This window comes from Erythrolamprus reginae, chromosome 3, assembly GCF_031021105.1.
Source record: "Erythrolamprus reginae isolate rEryReg1 chromosome 3, rEryReg1.hap1, whole genome shotgun sequence".
Lineage (NCBI taxonomy): Eukaryota > Metazoa > Chordata > Lepidosauria > Squamata > Dipsadidae > Erythrolamprus > Erythrolamprus reginae.
The window spans coordinates 64,682,579-64,702,936 of NC_091952.1; the positions used below are offsets into that span (position 1 = coordinate 64,682,579).

Here is a 20,358-nt window from a genome sequence, read left to right on the forward strand (position 1 = left end):
GGGAGAAAGGGGAAGGGAGGGGAAGGGATAAACTGAGCTTTATAAATGACTCAGGATAGACAAAGGTCAAGGATAAAAATCAATTTAGTCTATTGAAGTTAGGAGAAACTCCTTCTAAGGTATCAGTCTCCATCAAGCTCTACAAATGGTTGAGCAATTTAAGAAACAAGTGCAAGTGACTAATCCACTTATTAAATTCTGATTTATGCCTCAATGAACAATAAAAAAGTAAAGACACTCTTGGGTCAAGCAGTTGTCTTGGCAAAGTTAGTGTTTAAATGTTTGCAAATCCCTTTTAATTTTTAGTATTTCTACATAAATGTGACCTAAAAACATAATCTGTCCTCCATGCAATCTTAAAACTGAATAAATAGTGCCAGTGGATAAATAAATGAGTTAAAAACATTACAGTTGTTCCACAGCTAAATATGTGTGTGGCAAATATGTGAATCTCTGCTTTAGTCAACGGCATGCCCCCACTTGGGCAGCAATAATTGCATCTAAACATTTCCAGTAACTGTCCAAAGAAATTTTAATGTATTCCTCATTAGAGTATCTTCAAACTAAGAGAGGCTTTCTCACATGAACTGCTTACTTCCATTCCTTCCTCACAATTTCTTTAGGATTAACGTCAAGACTTTAAGTTGGCCACTCCAAAACATTACTGAAATAAAGTTTACATATATTTTGTAATAGACAAACATGTAGCTTTGTATTTTTCCCTCAGCAAATAAATCAACAAGTACAATGTTTAAATTCATTTGCTTAATTGATTTTCTTTATATAGTTCCAGCAATTGTGTGGATGGCAGAGCACGTTTTAGGTTATATTTATAGAGAAATACTGAGAACCTAAAGAAGTTCATAAACTTTTAAGGATCACTGTACAGAAATGGCTTGCCAATGCTTTCTTTCTCTAATCTGGCCAACAGTCTCAGGATTGCCAGGTAGTTTTTTTTATCAAATTGCAAGTCAGGACCAATACTGCTTAGCTCTTACAATGGGCAATGGTCGGCTAAGAACTGTCACTTGCTTAGGTCAGTGAACATGGGGGAGGAGATGTACACACAGCAGTCAATTAAACTCTTAATAAAATGAGTAGGCTGCAAAGTCTCTATTATGCACAATAAATGATCTTGTCCAAAGTAAAATTTATATTCTTTCCTACCTTAAAGATGAAGAACTATTATAGGGATATGCTTTCAATGTCTCTCACTCTGTGTCCTTTGGAACAGCATATGCTTGAGATATTGATGGTCCCAATACTGATGTACTTGCATAATTATACAAATTGGCTTGGATTTGTATGTGGCCTAGGCATGGCATGTGTGGGCATGTATTATTCCCTTTGTGATTTTATTGTTAATTTTATTTTGCTGTTTGCTCCCCAGAATGAAATAAATCCCAAAGTAAGTGTAAATCAGATAATCCTCAAAAAACATAATATGTAGCGACCAATTGGAAGATTCTCAGAATTAAGAATGGTTCAGAGCAGTTTCAACAGAATTCTCTCTTGCCTTCAAGACTAGCGTTAGCAACACATCTCTGTGGTACTTCTTGCTCCCCTTTCTTCAACTTGCTACCTTAGATCACGATAGAGAAACTAAAGCAAGTGCAGGCTGTTGTGGTTAACTCTGGCCCAGCTCCTGCCCCAAGGACTGTGGATGTGGGGGAGACATCTACATGCTGCAGGCCTGTTGTGCCCCACCCCTGTGGAATCTGATGATGAAGGCTCCTCTGACCAAGAAGACATGAGTGACAGGGAGGAGGAGAGTGTGGCAGACAGCTCAGAAGGAGATCAATTATCTAGCTCCTCCTTAGATTCAGAACAAGAGTTAATGATACAGCCACGCATGCGGAGAGCAATGCATAGGCAACAACAACTGAGAAATTATTATCAAAGAAAATGAGGCCACCTGTGGTTGGGTGGGGCTGTGGTAATTAGTGAGGCTGCTATAAATAGCAGCCTGTGGGTTTGGCCATTGTGGAGGATTATCTGATTGTTGTGTTTCGTGACTGCTTTACTGACTTTGACTTTTTGTGTGCTGATTTTTCCCCGCTTTGAAACTAAACCAGAGCAAAGTGTGTTTTACTTTGTGAAAGAAGGACTGTGAATTGCCTCACAGCTGCAAGTTAAATATCACAGAACTGATAAGGGACTTGTACAAATTACCAGTTTGTTTGGAAACGAGTGTTCTTTGCTATACCAAAAGAGGGCTTGGTTTAAGTGAATTTTCAGTATAAAGAACATTGTTTTGAATTTTCAAACGTGTGTGTGTCTGAAATTTGTACCTGTGAATTTTTGGGAGGATTCTACCAGAAAGCCCGACAGAACACAGGCTATGCTTCTTTCTTCTTGTTTTTCTTGTTAAATGCTTTCTCTTTTAGAAGTAAACAAATGAACATGTAGCAACAGCAAGAAGCAGGAGGCTCGATGTACTGGCAGTGGGCCCCCTACTGGGCCGTGCATCTTGGCAAGTGGTCAGTAAGACGCCCTGTGGGTTAGATTCTTGGCTAATAAACATTTAAACATATCTCCACTTCAGAAGGAAATTTCAACATAGGATCTATCAGATTTATTGCTTTCTGGAATTTCTGAGAGAGAAAGCAGTAGCCTTAAGTACAACAATCCTCTCCCCACTCACCCACACAGATACGGAATTGTGGATTTTAAATCTACAATATTTTAGGCTTAAGAAGGAGTACAGCAAATTTTTAACAGCCTGTAAAACAAAAGCTAACTAAGTCTTCCTTAACACTTTTAGTGGCCAATGCTTTTATAATCAGGAGGCGTTGATGTTAAAGTTCATGTGAACTGAGATGTGTTCAGATTTGGGTCAGCTGATGCCAGAGACCAGAAGGCATGAGGCGTTCAATCTTCTCCATCAAGAAGCTCAAAGGTGACAAAAGAGTTCCAAAAAACTGAAAGAAAAAAAAAGCTGTAATAAAAATTTATGCTGAAGTTAACAAGAGAGCTATTCAAGTGTGTATTACCACAAACTTAAACTGCCTTAAACTTTGGCAGAAAAAATAGGAATATTTCCCAGCCTATATCAGTGAACTTCAATGAGGATGGGAAATAGTCTAGGTATCACACAATAATAAACTTGGGACATTGCCTGGCAGAGAAAAATTATCTCCTTTTCATTTTTTAAGCAAAAGCCTATATAAATATTTGTGTAAAACTTAAAATTTTAGTTTGAAACATATAATCCAATAAATCTGAAGAAATGAAGCAGCTGGAACTTTAAATATAAAGATTTAAAAATGATGAGCCAAACTCCCAAAATGTTCCAACAAATAGGAAGATTTAACCAATGTTTACAGAAGTAGAAGGACAAAAAATATTTTAAATAATATGGTTTGATTGAAATATAGCATATTCAGTATGTTAGGGTTCTTTCCCTTAAAGTAATTTTGTCAGTTTCATTATTTTAAAAATATCCTTATTAGACATAGACAAGTCATGAAAAAGTAATAATAGTAATCTTGATTCTTAGCCCAACTGTTTAAACTGTTATTAAAAAGCCAAGTAGTGTAAGAACTGTAGATTCTATTAATTTATTCAGCCATCATTTATTAATCATATTTTTCCAATCATTATTGCTGTCAGCAATCTGAGCCATTTAGTAGATCATATGCCGTAAAATTAATCCACAAAGTTAACATAGCAAAAAGTCATGCCAACATGAACATATTATCGGTAAAACTTTGATGCAGATTTTTTTAAAAGCTGTCCTTATAATAATTTCATCTTACTACCAACATACTACAATTCTTCATGTTTCAGAAATTATGCATAGAAACAAACAAAAATTATCAACCTATGTATGCCATCCTTCTCTCACACCAATAAAATAAATTAAGATACAATTTATAAAAGCACATGAAATTTATGGAGCTCTACTTCAGATGGTTTAAATATAGAATTGGTTCATTACACATTTTAAGCCATATACATTTCTTGTAGATAAGCAAAAGCTTCTAATGTTTATAAATCTGAGATGTTCAGCAGCTGTGGAACAGCTTAAGTCTTCAATGTCACCTAATGAGCCTTAACAAAACAGTAAAGATATTTATTCCAGTTCTAAAATCAGATCATACAATTAAAAACACTGGGGTTTTGAGATTCAAAGATCACTATCTATTTTAGATCTAAATAGAATCCAGATCCTTAAAAGAACATGAGTTGAACCAAACAGATTAAATGGCAATTGGGTGACAATTTAATACTGTATAAAACTAATCTTAATTAAAAAGAACACTCTGAGTAAAACTTGAAATTTCATTTTGGAAAACTATTTAATACATGTTATAGCATCTATGGGGGGAAAATCAACACAATTCTATAAAACTTAAATTCTGTAAAACTAAAGAAACTAAAAGTTTCTCCTAAAACCAACAGAAGGCAGCAGAAAATATAATGCCAATGACTATGCCAACTATGAATTGATGCCTTCTGATTCTCACCAGCATCAGAAACTCTGAGGCTACAACTGATATGGCTATAGTCGCTCCGAGTCTCCGGAGAGGGGCGGCATACAAATCTAATAAATTAAATTAAATTAAATTAATTTAAATTAAAACCTATAGAAAATTCAGGAAGTAACTTGGGATATTCCTGCAATGGAATAGTTGTGAAATTGAGGAAAGCAAAAAAATAGTAAAGCAAGTACCTATCTTCTTTACCCAAGTCTACAAGGCAATTTCAAGAACAGCTTCTGAAACAATCAAGGAAGTCTGAAGCAGGACATGGCTTCTTTAAGTATATAAAAGATATTTCAAGCACATTTTATTCCAAGCATTTCCTAATGCATATGTTTGTGAGAGTGATCACGGCATTAGGATTATCACTGAAAGAAACAATTGCAATATGATATGGAATAACACTCAGAAGAGAAATCAATATAAGAAACAGCCTGATTTTAGAATACTGGAAACCTCCCCCCCCCCCCCCACTGCAAGTATTTTCTGAAGCTGAATATTTAGAATTCACATATGTGCACTTAGATGAAATGCAAAGTCAATTTAAATGTTATGGGCTGAGAAACAAAGTCTACACAGCAATAAAATTGTCCTAATGTACTTTTCTCTTTTGTTTTTCATGAGTTAAATTAGGCACAAATATTTTGGTAGTTAAGAATGACAGCCTGAAATACTACAAGAAATTGATCCCAGAGTTTGATAATTACACAGATAAAATCATCAGAACTCTTGTATGTCTTTCAACAGTTTATAACATGTAGCACTGATATGCAAGAAAAATCATGCTGGCTTCTTAGAAAAGTTGAAATAAAAGAATTGTAGTAGAAATTAATATGTACATCAATCAAATGAATCAATACAGCAATCTGGAAATAAACTGTTATTTTTTATCTAATATATTTTTTTAAATGAAATATGGCAGACTCAATATTAGTCTATTTAAATTTTCTAAAATTATATTCTCTACAGCTATTTTTTTAAAGATTGGGAAGCAGTACAACAAATTATTACATAAGTATAATTTAAGTTAAGTAGATCATAAACATTTTGCTATAACATAATTCAATTGTTCTGTATGTTCTATATTGTTCAGATGTATAATTCTGTATGTTCAGATCAGATCAGTCATTCTTCCAATTTCATTCGTGGCACTTAGAAAAGATATCCTTCTGATTTCTATGGTGCTGAAGAAAAGTTCATTCTAAATTAACCGAATACCAAGTCTTCTCTAAAACAGTAGCACTTAACAAAATATGGCTGACAGATCAATAAATATGAAATACTACAAACTAAAAACTTTGATATTATTAGATTCTGATTCTTAGGCCTTCTGACTGGAGGAGGGGGCCATAGATTATGCATGCTGTGAAGTTCACCATGAAGTATGTGATTTTCATTCTTAGATTCAATTTTCAAAATGTGGCTTTTATATCCCCTCTATAATTAGAAGTTCCAAGTCAAGACAGAATACAGGCCTGAATCTCCAATAAATTTTCCCTCTTGGACTTTGATCCAACATATTAAAGATCTTTAAAGTCCTTGATTGTCCCCAATTTTCTTTTGATTGTAGGTACATCTTAATTCAGTCATAGCCTGACCTTGAATAAGTAAAATCAACTAATCAACATTCTTCCCTGAGGGTCCAGACCTACTGACGCTATTAGATATTTTTTACTCAACTTGAAGACTGCCTTGGAGATAAAATTACGGTATAATATATAATTGGCTTATCTATAACAGCTCTACATTCTTTGGATATTCCCAAACTTAAAGAAATTGCTGAACAGCAAATAATTGATTTGTACAAAGATAATGCTTGGAACTTCTTTTTTAAGATTGCAGCCCCCCCCCCCAAAAAAAAATAAAATAAAATAAAACTTTTGCCCTGGCTAAATATTAAAATGATCTTGCTACTGCAAAATATTGCAGGCTTTTGCCCAAGCGTATTTTAGCATGTCTTCATATTTCCTGGAAGATAATCTCTTCATTTTAGAGTGAGGGTCTGTCCCTGTCATTTGGGAACAACTGGAACTATGGGCCATGAAGCTGGGGTGGAGCAGCAGATAGAGTGCTGAACTGCAGGCCACTGAAGCTGACTGTAGATCTGTAGGTCAGCGGTTCAAATCTCATCACCGGCTCAAGGTTGACTCAGCCTTCCATCCTTTTGAGGTGGGTAAAATGAGGACACGGATTGTGGGGGCAATATGGTAGCTCTGTTAAAAAGTGCTATTGCTAACATGTTGTAAGCCGCCCTGAGTCTAAGGAGAAGGGCGGCATAAAAATCGAATAAAATAAATAAATTTATTTCTAAACATGTTCCCTAGTAGAATACACCCTACATTTAATTTCTTCTTGCACACCGTAATAGTGATTTAATTTTAAATTGCCAAAATTAGTTTCAATTGGATTATTATTTACCGGTAATTTAGCTGGATAATTGAATTAGTGGAACATGATAACTATTATTCAATCTAACCACAAGCAAAATATATAACCTGACAATTGTTTAGAACAAAAATTAACCTAAAACTATGTAATTTTAGGTTACTCTTGAGTATGGTTTTTTGATAACATTGTAAAGTAATTTTATAACTTAATCTTAAATATATGTAATTTTTAGTATATCAGTATTTTTCATACATTTTATTTCTTTTCAGAAATTTTATGGATTGCTATATGAACTCTATAAACTCTATTTTGCTAATATACACTATTCTGTATATCAACTATTAATAACTATTATAATGTTATTTTGTTCAACTGTAATCTGAAAGAATAATGGATCCTTCTCTTTCCATGGATTGAATACAAGTGCAATTACATCAATTTTTGAAAAGAGATGCTTTAAAAAAAATCCAGTTACACAAGATAAACAAATGTTCAAAACAATGTTATATTAACAAAATAATAAATAAGATAGGTAGTCCTCGATTTTAAAATGGATCATTTAGTGACCATTCAAAGTTACAATGTCACTGAAAAAGTGACTTATGATCATTTTTCAAACTTACAATCCCCCTTGCCACATGATGCTAGGCAAATAACTCATATTTATGATGGTTCCAGTGCCCCGGGATCATGCAATAAACTATTGCAATTTTCTTCTAGCAAAATCAACAGGGAAGCCAAATTCACCTAACAAAACTGTAGCAGTGATTCGCTTAACAACTGTGCAAGAAAAGTCGTAAAATGGGAAAAAATTCACTTAATCAATGTTTTACTTAGCAACAGAAATTTTGGGGTCAATTGTGATTGTAAATTGAAGAATTCCTATACATTGCAGGTCTTACAAAAATATTTAAATATATATTGTATATCTGACCAATCCTTCATCAGATAATTAACTGTTATTTAGCAGCTTCAAGCAGTAAAAGAGGAAATTAATTTTTAATAGATTTTTATAAAAATTAGAACTAACATTTTTTAATTATCCTTTAAAATACATTGTTTCCTTATCTTTTATAAATGTTATACATGTTTGCATATTTACGAACCACTTCAGTCATGTTAGACTTTAATTATACATTTATATCACTAAAATATGTTTTATCAGGCAATAATAAGTTTCATTTAGTTAAAATTTTATTAGTTTATAAAAACATAAATACATACAAAGAAATAAAAATGAAAACAGGAAAACAAAGGAGAAGAAGAGAAAGAGAAAAAAGTCTAGAGTAAAGGGGGAAGAAAAGCATTGACTTTCAAATTTTTGGCCCAGTAGAATAAGATGATAAAACGTAACCTCAACTTTTTATTTTTATAACATTTTATACTAATCATTTCTATAACAGCAAACCTACCTACCTAATTAGCAAATTCTAATAAGTTTATTGACTGAATGTACTTTAAAATGTACTCTTTCTTTGGAGACAGAGTAAAACATTCTCGGCTCTAAGCAGTATAGTAACCCATCATGTTTAATTCTTTTCAAAAAGGCAGGCGAAAAACAGATATTAAAAGAACTAATTTTCATGGGGAAGAATTAAGAAAAATATGGAGACGCAAATACATTTTGCCATGGGAATATTTAATCAATCTTAGTATCAGAATACTATCAAATAGCACTTTCTACTGCTATGGAAAAATACGATCACAACTCATAATACCAATCATCTGAAAACTATTTAAAAGTGTGTGTATGGACAAGATACCAATTCAACTGAAATTATGTTAGCAATGAAGACAAATTTGAACAAGTTTTAAGTGAGTTTAACTTCAGTAAGGCATTTGATAAAGTAGACCATAATCTACTACTAGATAAAGTTGAAAAATGTGGGTTAGACAGCCACACCACCAGGTGGATTCAAAACTGGCTAACCAACCACACTCAATGGAACTGCATCTACATGGAGGGAAGTATGCAGTGGAGTACCCCGGCCCGGGGCTCTATTTTAGGACCAATACTCTTCAAGATCTTCATCAAAGACTTAGACGAAGGGATAGATGGGGAACTCATCAAATTTACAGATGACACCAATCTAGCAGGAATAGCCAACTCTCCAGATACAGAAGGATCTTGCCAGACTTGAACATTGGGCACTATCAAACAAAATGAAATTAAATGGTGAAAAAAGAAAGGTTCTACACTTAGGCAAGAAAAACAAATGCACAGGTACAGTATATGTGGTACATTGCTCAACAGTAGTAACTGTGAGAGAGATCTTGAAGTCCTAGTGAACAATCATTTAAATATGAGCCAGCAGTGTGCAGCAGCTGCCAAAAAGGTCAACACAGTTCTAGGCTGCATTAACAGAGGGATAGTGAAGTGTTAATGCCATTATATAATGCCTTGGTAAGGCCATACTTGAAATAATGCATTCAGTTTTGGTCACCACAATGTAAAAAGGATGTTGAGACTCCAGAAAGAGTGCAAAGAAGAGCAACAAAGATGATTAGGGGACTGGAGGCTTAAACATATGAAAAATGGTTGCAGGAACTGGGTATGTCTAGTTTAATAAAAAGAAGGACTAGGGGAGACATGATAGCAATGTTCCAATATCTCAGGGGTTGCCACAAAGAAGAGGGAGTCAGGCTATTCTTTGAAGCACCTAAGGGTAGGACAAGAAGCAATTATTATTAAAACAATTGATCAGTGGAACGGCTTGCCTCCAGAAGTCGTGAATGATCCAACACTGGAAATTTTTAAAAAGATGTTGGATAACCATTTGTCTGAAGTAGTGTACGGTCTCCTGCCCAAGCAGGGGTTTAGACCTGGGGTTTAGAAAATCTCCAATGTCCCTTCCAACTCTGTTGTTATTATTATTATTTTAATTTGTGAAAACAAAACAAGGACCACCTACAAATAAATGTACACTGGTCAATTAAATGAGCTGAAGTAGAATAATCGCTAAGAGTTATAGCAATTTAAATCTTGCAGTATAAAATCAAGACTGAACTTCATTGAGTTCCTTTGTAAGGATTAATGTGATAATTTAAAGTTCTTTACATACAGGAACACAACAAAAGCACAATGTTATCTTTATTAATCTTCAGATTACTTAATAATAACCTAAATGGGTACAGGAATTGAAAAGCCTCAATAAATATTCATCTCTTCATGCTAGGTTTTTAAAAGTGCATTAAAACAGCCATTTCAAGCATGCAGCCCAAAATAAAATTCCTTGGTGTTTAATTATATTTGTTTGTGATATACTATAAAATCCAAGCACAATTAAAAGTCCTTATTATCCATTTCTAATTCGTCATGTGGGTAAAATCCCTATAAAGTAAACCAGAGTAATGATGTCACTGAAAACTACATTTACAAATCAAAGTAAATTTACAAGATAGGAAAGTATTAAAATGGATTTTTGTCAGGAACATGTACTTTATACCAACTTTACAACTACACAAAACAATGGATTTAACCTCTTAGTCTTAACTTTAGTTGACTGCAAATTTCACAGGATAAAATTAATCCATTTCCTTTAGCATTCAATACTAGGGATGGTTCTTAAAATTAAACGTAAGCAAATGCAAGTTATCAACAGGAAAATGTTGCATACCTTGGAAACAGTCATCAATAACTGTTTTGCATTGCTTCGTAATAAAGCTACCCCTGTTACTTCAGCTCTTAGGAGGTACCATCTAAGATGAAAGGAAAGAGATATCAGATGGTCCTTAATTGTTTCATCCTACTTGCATCTTTAATAAGGTTACATAAAGATGAAGACTGTTGTGCAAAGTCAGTATTCCATGTATAGGTTTTCATAGTATATAAATCTAGTGCAGATTCAGTTGTTTTGTAATAAAGAACTCTAAGACACACTACTGACTTTCCTCCTCTTCGTGTTAAACAACCATGCAGTTTAGTTATAGTAACCATTCCCAGTGGGACATCCAAAGCTTCTGGAAGGCAGAACTTCAAATTCTGAAGCCCTTTCCAGCTGAAACAAAAGTAGGCCAACATTTCTGTACCCTACTGGACTTCATTCAGTTCCATGGAACGATTCTGCCAAATCTGGGCTTTTTGCTGTCATATTCCATTGTGCATACACTACAGCTATTAAAAGATTCTCTGTGGGTTTTGGCTTCCCAACAAGTTTTTGCTATTTGGCTAGTTTTGTCTGGCAATCTGATTGTATAGGAAACAATGGAAATATGATCCAGTAAAAATATAAAAACTAATACTATTCCACTGAATAAATATATTAAGTTTGTTCTTTTGCAAGATTATATATTGCTAATGGTACTGATTAGCTGAGATTATCTAATATGTCCACTTAAAATGTCTTTAAATGGAGAGAAATAGTGGTGAGCTTTTTTTTAAAAAAAATACAATTTGCATTCATGAGGAATTTGGAAGAGTTTCAGTATGTACCAATCTTTAAAATTTAGAAACAGGTACAAATTTCTAAATGAGTTTCTTACGAGTTTTTTCAGACACAACCTTGAGAGAAATAGTGTCTGGAACGATCCAATTGTGCTAGTACACATAACACTGAATTCAAATTCCCTCTCAGCCACGTATTTTTGTATAAATACAAAACTTACTCATTTATTTATTAAAGAAAATCACCCAACCCACATATTTATGTGTGTGGCAAAAGTATGTGAGTCATGCACTTGACAAATGGTTAAAGCAGAAGAAAGTTAATGTTTGGGAGTGATCAAATCAAAGTCCTGACCTTAATCCTAGAAATTAAATCATTGTGGAAGGACTTGAAGCAAGCATAAGGAAGCCAACCAAAATTCCTAAATTGAAGCTATCTGTAAGGAGGAATGGGCTAACATTTAGAACTGATCAAGAGTTGTCAGAAATGTTTAATTGCAGCTAAAGGGTGGATACATCAGAAAGGAAAGATTCACATACTTTTGCCACACACAATTATGTAGCTTTGGATAATTATACTTGTTCATTGTTTTATTGAGATAAATTAATACTTTATTATAATAAATTATCATTTTTAATTGGGTTCTCTATCTAATTTTAGGACTTATGTGGACAATGGATCATGTTTTAGGTCATATTTATGCAGAAATATTGAAAATTCAAAATAGTTTGAAACATTTTAGTACACTGAGAATTAGAGTTGGTGGCTAAAAGCCATAATATCACATTTCCTTTTTTGGAAAATGGGCAGCAAATTCATCAAATTCAGTTATCAGAATGGTTTTTGTCTAATAATTAAGGAGGTCCCAAGCTCACTTTTATGAAATATAAAATCTATTTAATATCCAAATCAATATCCAAATAATGTGGAATTCATGATACAGTGTTCCCTCGACTTTCGCGGGGGATGCGTTCCGAGACCATCCGCGAAAGTCGAATTTCCGCGAAGTAGAGATGTGGAAGTAAATACATTATTTTTGGCTATGAATAGTATCACAAGCCTTCCCTTAACACTTTAAACCCGTAAATTACAATTTCCCATTCCCTTAGCAACCATTTAGATTATTACTCACCATGTTTATTTATTAAAGTTTATTTAAAAAAATATTAATTAAAGGAGGACGAAAATTTGGCGATGACATATGACATCATCAGGCAGGAAAAACCGTGGTATAGGGGGGGAAAACCACAAAGTACTTTTTAATTAATATTTTGGAAAAACCGTGGTATAGACTTTTTGCGAAGTTCGAACCCGCAGAAATCGAGGGAACACTGTATATCTATTTTATATGAAACATAGGCCAGAGAATGAAAATAAATAAGAAGCAAAAAACAAACAAAAAAGAAAAGGCTGAGCCTCCTATGGGATGTCCCAAGGCATGGTGTTTATTTGAAGGATGTTTATTTTATTATTTTTGTTTTTATGATTGTTATTTATTAGTTTTACAGGGTTTGTAAGATGCCTAGTTTTTGCTTAAGCAGAGTTACTTAAGATAGGTGGCCATACTAGATAGATAGATAGATAGATAGATAGATAGATAGATAGATAGATAGATAGATAGGTTATTTTAATATTCAATTTAGTTTCAGAGATTGAAAATGTCTAATTGAGTCTTTTTAAAAGAACTCTTTGCTCAGTGTGCATTAAACGTTCAACACAGCTCCAACAAGTTATTCAGCTGCTCAAATCTTCTACATTTAAAATGCATAAGGACAAAATCAACCTTAACCTTTTAGAGGATTGGAAAATGAATGGATTCAATCTGTAACATAAGGGTCAATAGGATTATATGAAGTTTAGTAACTCAGTATACCAAAGGAACACCTTTTTAGCACACCTCTTACAAACAAGTGTTGGGGCACATTTCAAAGATCTGACTTATAACTTATAATATTTAATTATGAACAGATCATACTTTTGTAACCACCATTTAACAGGCAGCTCAGAACCACAGTATACCCACTGCTATGATTTTAGGTCTCCTCATAGCCCCAAAATCGCTATAATATTTTCCTGAGACAGCATGCCATTTTAACTGGCAATCAAGAAACATAAAAACAAAGGATTATTTTAAGATAGGGGCAATTTATATATTTTAATTGACATCTCAAATTATGAAATAACATGAGAAAATTAGATTAAATGCCTATTTAAGATTTTTATTCCAGTTAAATAATGTTAGCCTATGGAAATGTCGATGTTTAAAAGAATCTTGCTAAAAAACAAGATTATTAAGTTTTGCATGGAATCTCCAATACCTATTCAGTATTCTAGCCATGATATTCTATTTTTTCCCCCATCCCACCTTATTTATTTCTGCCAGACCAAAAACAATCAATATCTAGTGGCAAATAGAAAAAGTAGAATTTGGTAAATATTTTGATAAAGATACACAGAGAATCACATTAAGATGGATTGGCTGAGATGCACAGAATGTTATTACCTTCCCTCCAAAGTGGTACTTTAAAAAAAAATTGCATTTGCATGCATTCTGCTAGATGGGGAGTATCTGCAGCAAAGGGACTCACCCATTGAACAGTGCTCAGGTCTTGAACCCAGGCTGTCAAGCACAGCATCTACTGCTCAGCTATCAAACCTCCCATTTTAAAATATACTTATAAAAAGCCCGTATTTTTCTAGCATATAGATAGTGGTCATTAGATTATTAAGGATGTTCTTTTGTCAGAAATGTTAAATGTGTCTGGATAACAACAAAAGCCATTACTACTTCAATCAAATGACAGCAGTACTAATTACACATGATTTTCCAATTCCAGAGCAAGACTCCAGTGTCAAAGCAAACAGAACAAATGAGTCAAATCAATTTACATGTTAAAACTGAAAACTGAAATCCCAAAATTCACCCCAAAGTTAACTGCTTTTAATTCTACATTCAGTATTAAATCATTTTTCCTTATTAATAACTCATTTAAAGAAGAGAAGGAACATGATTCATCTCCTTCCATTTTATAAAAAATCTCTTTATTATAAAAAATATGGGAGATGATAAAAGTGAAATAAAATGGAAAACATCTGCAAATTTCAAAGAGGCCTTTCTGCTTTCCTTTTTGCCAGTTCAACACTGCTCAGTGATGTTTTAAGCATCAATTTCACGGGAAAATCTTGTTCAACAAGTAGAACTTTGAAAGTCATTCACATGTAAAATAACCTATCTAAAAGCAAACAATCAGTTCAAGCTTTCTATACTTATCATATGCTATTTGTTAAAAGAACAGATTGTGCCCATCTGTTAATTGAATGACAATGCTTAATATAGTACAGAACTAATTTTTAAAGTTGGTGGCGCCCCCTGGAGCAGACTTGTAGCAACAGAGAAGTACAGAGTGGAAGAAAGCAAACAAGCAATTATTTGTGGCTTGTTAATGTGACATTTTACATTATACAATTTGATACATCTTCAGAAATCACAATTTTATTAAAGCAGTCCTAACAGTATTACTCAAGCAGATTTGCTTTTTCTTCCCAGTAACAAATCCAGCAAATTTTTTCTACAATAATTTTTAAATTTGGTGCTAACTAGGATTATTTATCATAAAAACTGATTTTAGTAATGCCTAATTAAAAGTAAATACTGGTTACATGACACTTTAATATTCAAATGAGCAGTTCTGTTCAGTTTTGACCTCTATTCATCATCACTCAGACTACATGCTGAGAGACCAATTCCTATTTTTTTAGCTTATATTTCAATATAGCTTTTTGTTAATTTTGTTTTTGTTTTGGTATTATTTGCTGATATGAAATCCTTCAATTTGTATGATAATGAAAGTTTGCTTTTGGGGAGAATTTGCAATAAAAATTACCATTTAATGTCATCAAAACCCACCATAGAAGAGAAACTAAACACTACTAGAGTAAATCATACATTATTTTACTAACTATAGAATGTACTATTTTAGATTCAGGTTGGTAGATTCAGGTTGGTGTCATAAAATATCAAGAAAGCTAATTTTGAATTTTATTAAAGGGAAAGAACTCTTAATGACAAGTCCAATTAAGTCCAACAGTATAATCTAAGAATTTATTATTAGATACTTACAAAAATATTTTCTTGTTTCTTTTAATTTAAGGGATACCTATGCATGATGTTCACAGTCTGGAATAATAATTCTATTTTTCTAGCTAGTTTAATCCTGTTTTTTGAACTGAAGTCTACCATATTCTCACTGATTTAAATCTAGATGGGACTGCAAGTTTGGTAGTAAAAGTATTTAGAAATTCATATGGATGAAACTCTGAATCTATAAAAAAAATGTATCTAAAGTAATGCAATAAGTTTGGAGTTGGATGTCAGATGAAATGGAGTCTCTTTTTCTCTCTTCAAACAGTGTCAAGATTACTAACAGAACAAAAAACATACATAATTTCAGATTTAATCAATTGTACACACAAATTGAATTTTATTTTCAAATTTCAATAAATATATATTCTGAAAATACAAGTAAACAATAGGAAAATTCTGCATGGTTCCAATTTCACTATATCAATTGTCTTTTCTACTATATTTTACTTAGGGAAGGTGAAGTGGTTGCAGATAGATTTGAATTTGTAGTAGTAACATCTAGATCATAGCACCATATTACAAATTCCATTCAGTTCCCCCCAAAAGTTTATTTAGTAGGCAAAGAGAAAAAGATACAACTATTTACTATAATATATTTGTCCAATAACAGGAAGGAATACTAAGGAAAAGTTTCTTCTTGCCCAGAGAGCTTACAATCTAAATATTTTCATGCTGATGAAGTAAACATTAATTATTAACAAATTCCAACAGTCACAAAAACATTATCTGAAATGGCAGAGTAAAGCTCCCAACTTTAAAAGACAAAAATTCTGACACATTTAACGTTGCTTCTTAATTTAAGACAGACTAAATAAACCTTAAGATTTTCATCTGATTTTTAATATTTTTTTCTTAAAAGAGAAAGAGAAACCACAATCAATATTGAACCAGATTTTTAGATGTCTGTGACTCTATCTGCAGATGAAGGTCTCAATTTCATTCAATTTCTGCATGCTTCACAAACATCTTAAGAAAACCCTGGAGTAGAGACAATACTTACAGCTTTAGCAAAAATGACCATGAGTTCTGGAAACTGGTGTGTAAGGAGAGCTAACATTGCTGTGAAAGAACATAACCCTGCTGTAAAATGGATGAAAAAAGGAAGATCTTTCTGGGGATACACAGATACATCATGAAATGCTGAAAGAAAGAAAGAAAAAGAAAAGAAAAAAAATAATTATTTGATGAATTAGGAATTGTGAATGATTTTGCCACATTTTTCTTTGAAAAATCATACTGGAGATTTTTCTACTATAATGAAAACCATAACTGTATTTTTAAATTTCATTTTAAGTAAAACATAGGAGTTGAAGACTGACCATTGTTGAACACTATTAAAGGTTGCTCTAAATAAAGATTTATAAAGATTTCTCTTAACTGTAAGTTAAGAGCAGGAACAAATTTTAATCAAACTTGCAACAAGATGAAAGAGAACTCTTTAAAAAAGCAGGCTGTAAGTATCTTTTCTACCTTTTCTAAATGTTTCCTAAATTGAATATAAAGCACATGCCAAAGCAGTTAAAATATTTCAATTGCTACGATTATATATTGTGTTACTGAAGGTATCAACTGGGTTAGAAAACATTTATAAGGTAATATCATAAATTATAAAGAATACCCATCTTTCACTTATTTGCTTGTTTTTAATACTGATTTTTTATATTTTATTTTTATAGCTTTAACATGTAATTGCATAGGTATTTATTTAATGAATTTATTATTAATACTCAATTTAATACAGTAACTGGATCTTATTTATTAAAATTGGGTTTTATTGTCACAATTCACTTTATTTTATTTATATGCTGTATGATTTTCTGTTCATACATCATATTTAAAATCTTCAGATTTTTCTTTTATACTATCACCGGTTGAAGCCGTATAGATTTCTGAACTTCTCTTTTAAGTCTCTGTACTTTAAACTAACAATAACTATAGTCTAAAATATTCCATTCAAAGAGAGATTTATAGGCTAAACATTGCTCTGAAAGTCTGCCCTAATTTTATAATATATTGAGCAGAGTCTGTTGCACTTTAAAATATATTTTGAGATCATTGTCTTCCATATTCATCATTGGTAATCATCCACCTTTGAGAAGTAGAAGTACAAAATAGAAGTTTTGTTTGGCAACAATCCATCTATTTGTTTGCTTGTTTATGAAATTTATAAGGCCACCTAACTCAAACAATGGACTCTAAGCATATTGCATAAAAACCAAACAATAAACCAAAGAACCAATATTCCCCCATAACATTAAATATGTACAGTGTATAAATACAAAATATAAAACAATGCTCAAACAACAGAACAGAACAACCAGATTTTCCAGTTCAAGTGGACTCTAAGGCCTGGAGGAAGGCCAGGACTTAGCTTTACTAAAGGGAGCAGAGCTGGTGCCTTTGAATATGGTCTTTGCATGTCTGTATGTTTTGTGTGTGTGTGTGTGTGTGTGTAGATCATTAATTTGGAAACTCCCTGACATTTAATTTTGGCACTGAAAGTTATTATGTTTAAATACAAAGCTGATCATAAATAAAATGAACAGGAATGCATGAGTTACTGTGTTGAAATGTCTGCATGCATAGGGGTTTAATTATAAAGGAAGCTTAATGCTTATAGTTATCCACTAGTCAAAGTATTCCTTGTGCAATATCCCGCATTAGTGAGAAATGACTAATTTAAAGAAGTCTAGGGAATATTTTAATTAATTTTTAAGCACAGCTTTTAAAGATTTAATCTTTACCAAATAACGTCTATCCAAATCCATCTATGCAGATGTATTCCTTGGCTGTTCTGGTTATAAGCATTCCTTATACTTGGTTTTAAACAAAACAGACTCCCTAAATTACCATTTCACAGAACCTCAACAGCAAGTACTATGAAACAATATTTTATAAAGCTTTATAATTATGTGAAAAATCTACACTCAGGAACAAAACCATCAGTCAATCTTTAAAAACTTTGTAAGGGTTTAATTCATGTTTATAATAAACTAGAATAGAACAGCAGTGCTACAGACAAACAATATTACGTTTGAAGCCATTATTATGCAAATGTTTAAATGAAAAGCATTTGTTTAAAAGGAGTTTCTAAATTATCTGGAATATTAGAGATATGCATTTTAGGAATTATATGTAAGAACTTTAAAAGATATTATCTTGAATTCCATAATCAACTCTGATCTTAATTGTGATGTTAGCATGGAATACTGCATATAGTATTTGTATAAAGAGGGTAAAAAGTATAATTTTTAATTGATTAAAAAAGGATTATAGAAAATCTACAATTGACAAAATTGTGAGCAGAAGAATCAATTGCCAATATTGATGGTTTCATTTCTTCCTTTGATACATTCTTGATTGTTTGATTTATATATATTGTGTATGTACACAAACACACATATATATATACACATACATGCGCATGCGCTGAAGCATCACGTGCATGCACGAACCGATAGCAACAGGTTTTAGAACTTCTTACTGGTGTGTGTGTGTGTGTGTGTGTATTTTTACATGTGTACAGACAAACACACACACACACACATGGGGGAAGTAAGATATAGTGAGCTTTGTTGGTATAAAACAGATTAATTTTAGTTTATTTTTTCTTTATATTATCTCCTACCTCCAATTCTTTTAGTTACTACTTTTTATTCCTTCTTGCCTCTCCAAAAATGGAGTAGGAATCTTTGTATCATTCCACATTATTCATATATGTTTAGATTGTCAGTAGAAAAAGAAGCAAATACTAACTGAAAATGCCTTACTATTGACTCACAAACTCACTGGTATAATTTGCAATTCCTGTAGTTTGAAAACTGTTCAATAAATGCTTCAAATGTTTGTTCTGATCTGAGATGAGAACCAGCAACACCTAATGTGATTCCCTTGAACTAAGCAATCAATCAAGTATGTACTTAAGGATGGTTATTTTATTCTGTTCAGATAAAGCAAAAATATGACTTTAATTCAAATATGTACATAATTTATCACATATTGTTCTTTTACATCTTGGAAATAAAGGGCTATTGCAAGTTATTTTCATGTATTATTTTACAAGTTGTTGGTATCCTAATGCTATTTAGTATATAGTTCTAACTTTCCCGATGACTGATTATTCAAGCCACTGCTAATGGAAATCAGAAAACCAAAACCAGCTTAAGGGACGAAGGTTCCTTACCATGCTTTATAAAGTAAAAATTTCAATGTAGAAAGAGAGCTGCACTACAAAGGCTGCACTTTGCAAATTTAACATAAAGAGAGATTCTACTATAGCAGATCAATACTATCCTTCCTCATTGTCATGTTTAAAATTAACAATATTTAAACCTACAGATGTATGGAATGTGTTTGCATGGAAATACAGATACAAATGCTAAACCTTAGATTTAAAAAATGTATGAAAAAAGCCACTTACTTGGTAATAACTCTCTGTCTGCTGTCTCTGTGCAACTGGGATAAGGATAAAATAGATGTCCCTTTTCTAATGGATATGGAATCATTCTAAATGCTGAAAGAGAAGTAAAAATGATTGGCATCAAGTCATGAATAAAATTGCTTTATAATTTCTACAAATGCTACATATATAGGATCTTGGTAAAGTCATTTCACAATGTAAATTCTGTAAAAAGTATAAGAAACTTGTCCATGAGAATTTTGAAAGTAATATCAGTATAAAAAACAGTGAGATTTGACTAGCAACCACCCAAATAAAATACAAAGGAGGTTTTTAAAACAGATATTTAACAGTAAAACATACTTAAGTCAAACTCTTTTAAAGCAATGTCATCATTTCCTAATCAAATCTACTAAATTTACTTTGAGCAACCCCATAATATTCTTCACAAGTGGAACAGTATTTAAATATTGTAAACAGATGGATATTTAACAGTGTAACATCACTGATTCAAATAAATGATATAATGCTTCTGACCTCTTTGACACCTGCCTTCAC

At 32.4% G+C, this 20,358-nt stretch overlaps 1 protein-coding gene across 11 annotated transcripts in view; it reads right to left on the minus strand.

Moving 5' to 3' along the window:
- Positions 1-2,548: 2,548 nt before the first annotated feature.
- Positions 2,549-20,358, minus strand: part of ST7L (suppression of tumorigenicity 7 like) — a 39,701-nt gene continuing 21,891 nt past the window's right edge. For 2 of the 11 annotated variants that reach the window (XR_011558561.1, XR_011558565.1), the window contains exons 13-16: positions 19,822-19,914; positions 16,402-16,541; positions 10,490-10,571; positions 2,549-2,921 (exon numbers count right to left, since the gene is read on the minus strand). Coding sequence is in view for 3 of the 11 variants with exons in the window: in XM_070745623.1 (XP_070601724.1) it covers positions 2,826-2,921; positions 16,402-16,541; positions 19,822-19,914 (329 nt within the window). In the remaining 8 variants the exon portion in view is untranslated. Of the gene's footprint in view, positions 2,939-4,675; positions 4,853-7,856; positions 9,533-10,140; positions 10,204-10,489; positions 10,572-16,401; positions 16,542-19,821; positions 19,915-20,358 lie in introns of those variants that run through there. The other 9 variants (XM_070745623.1, XM_070745622.1, XR_011558562.1 and 6 more) reach the window with 8 other exon arrangements.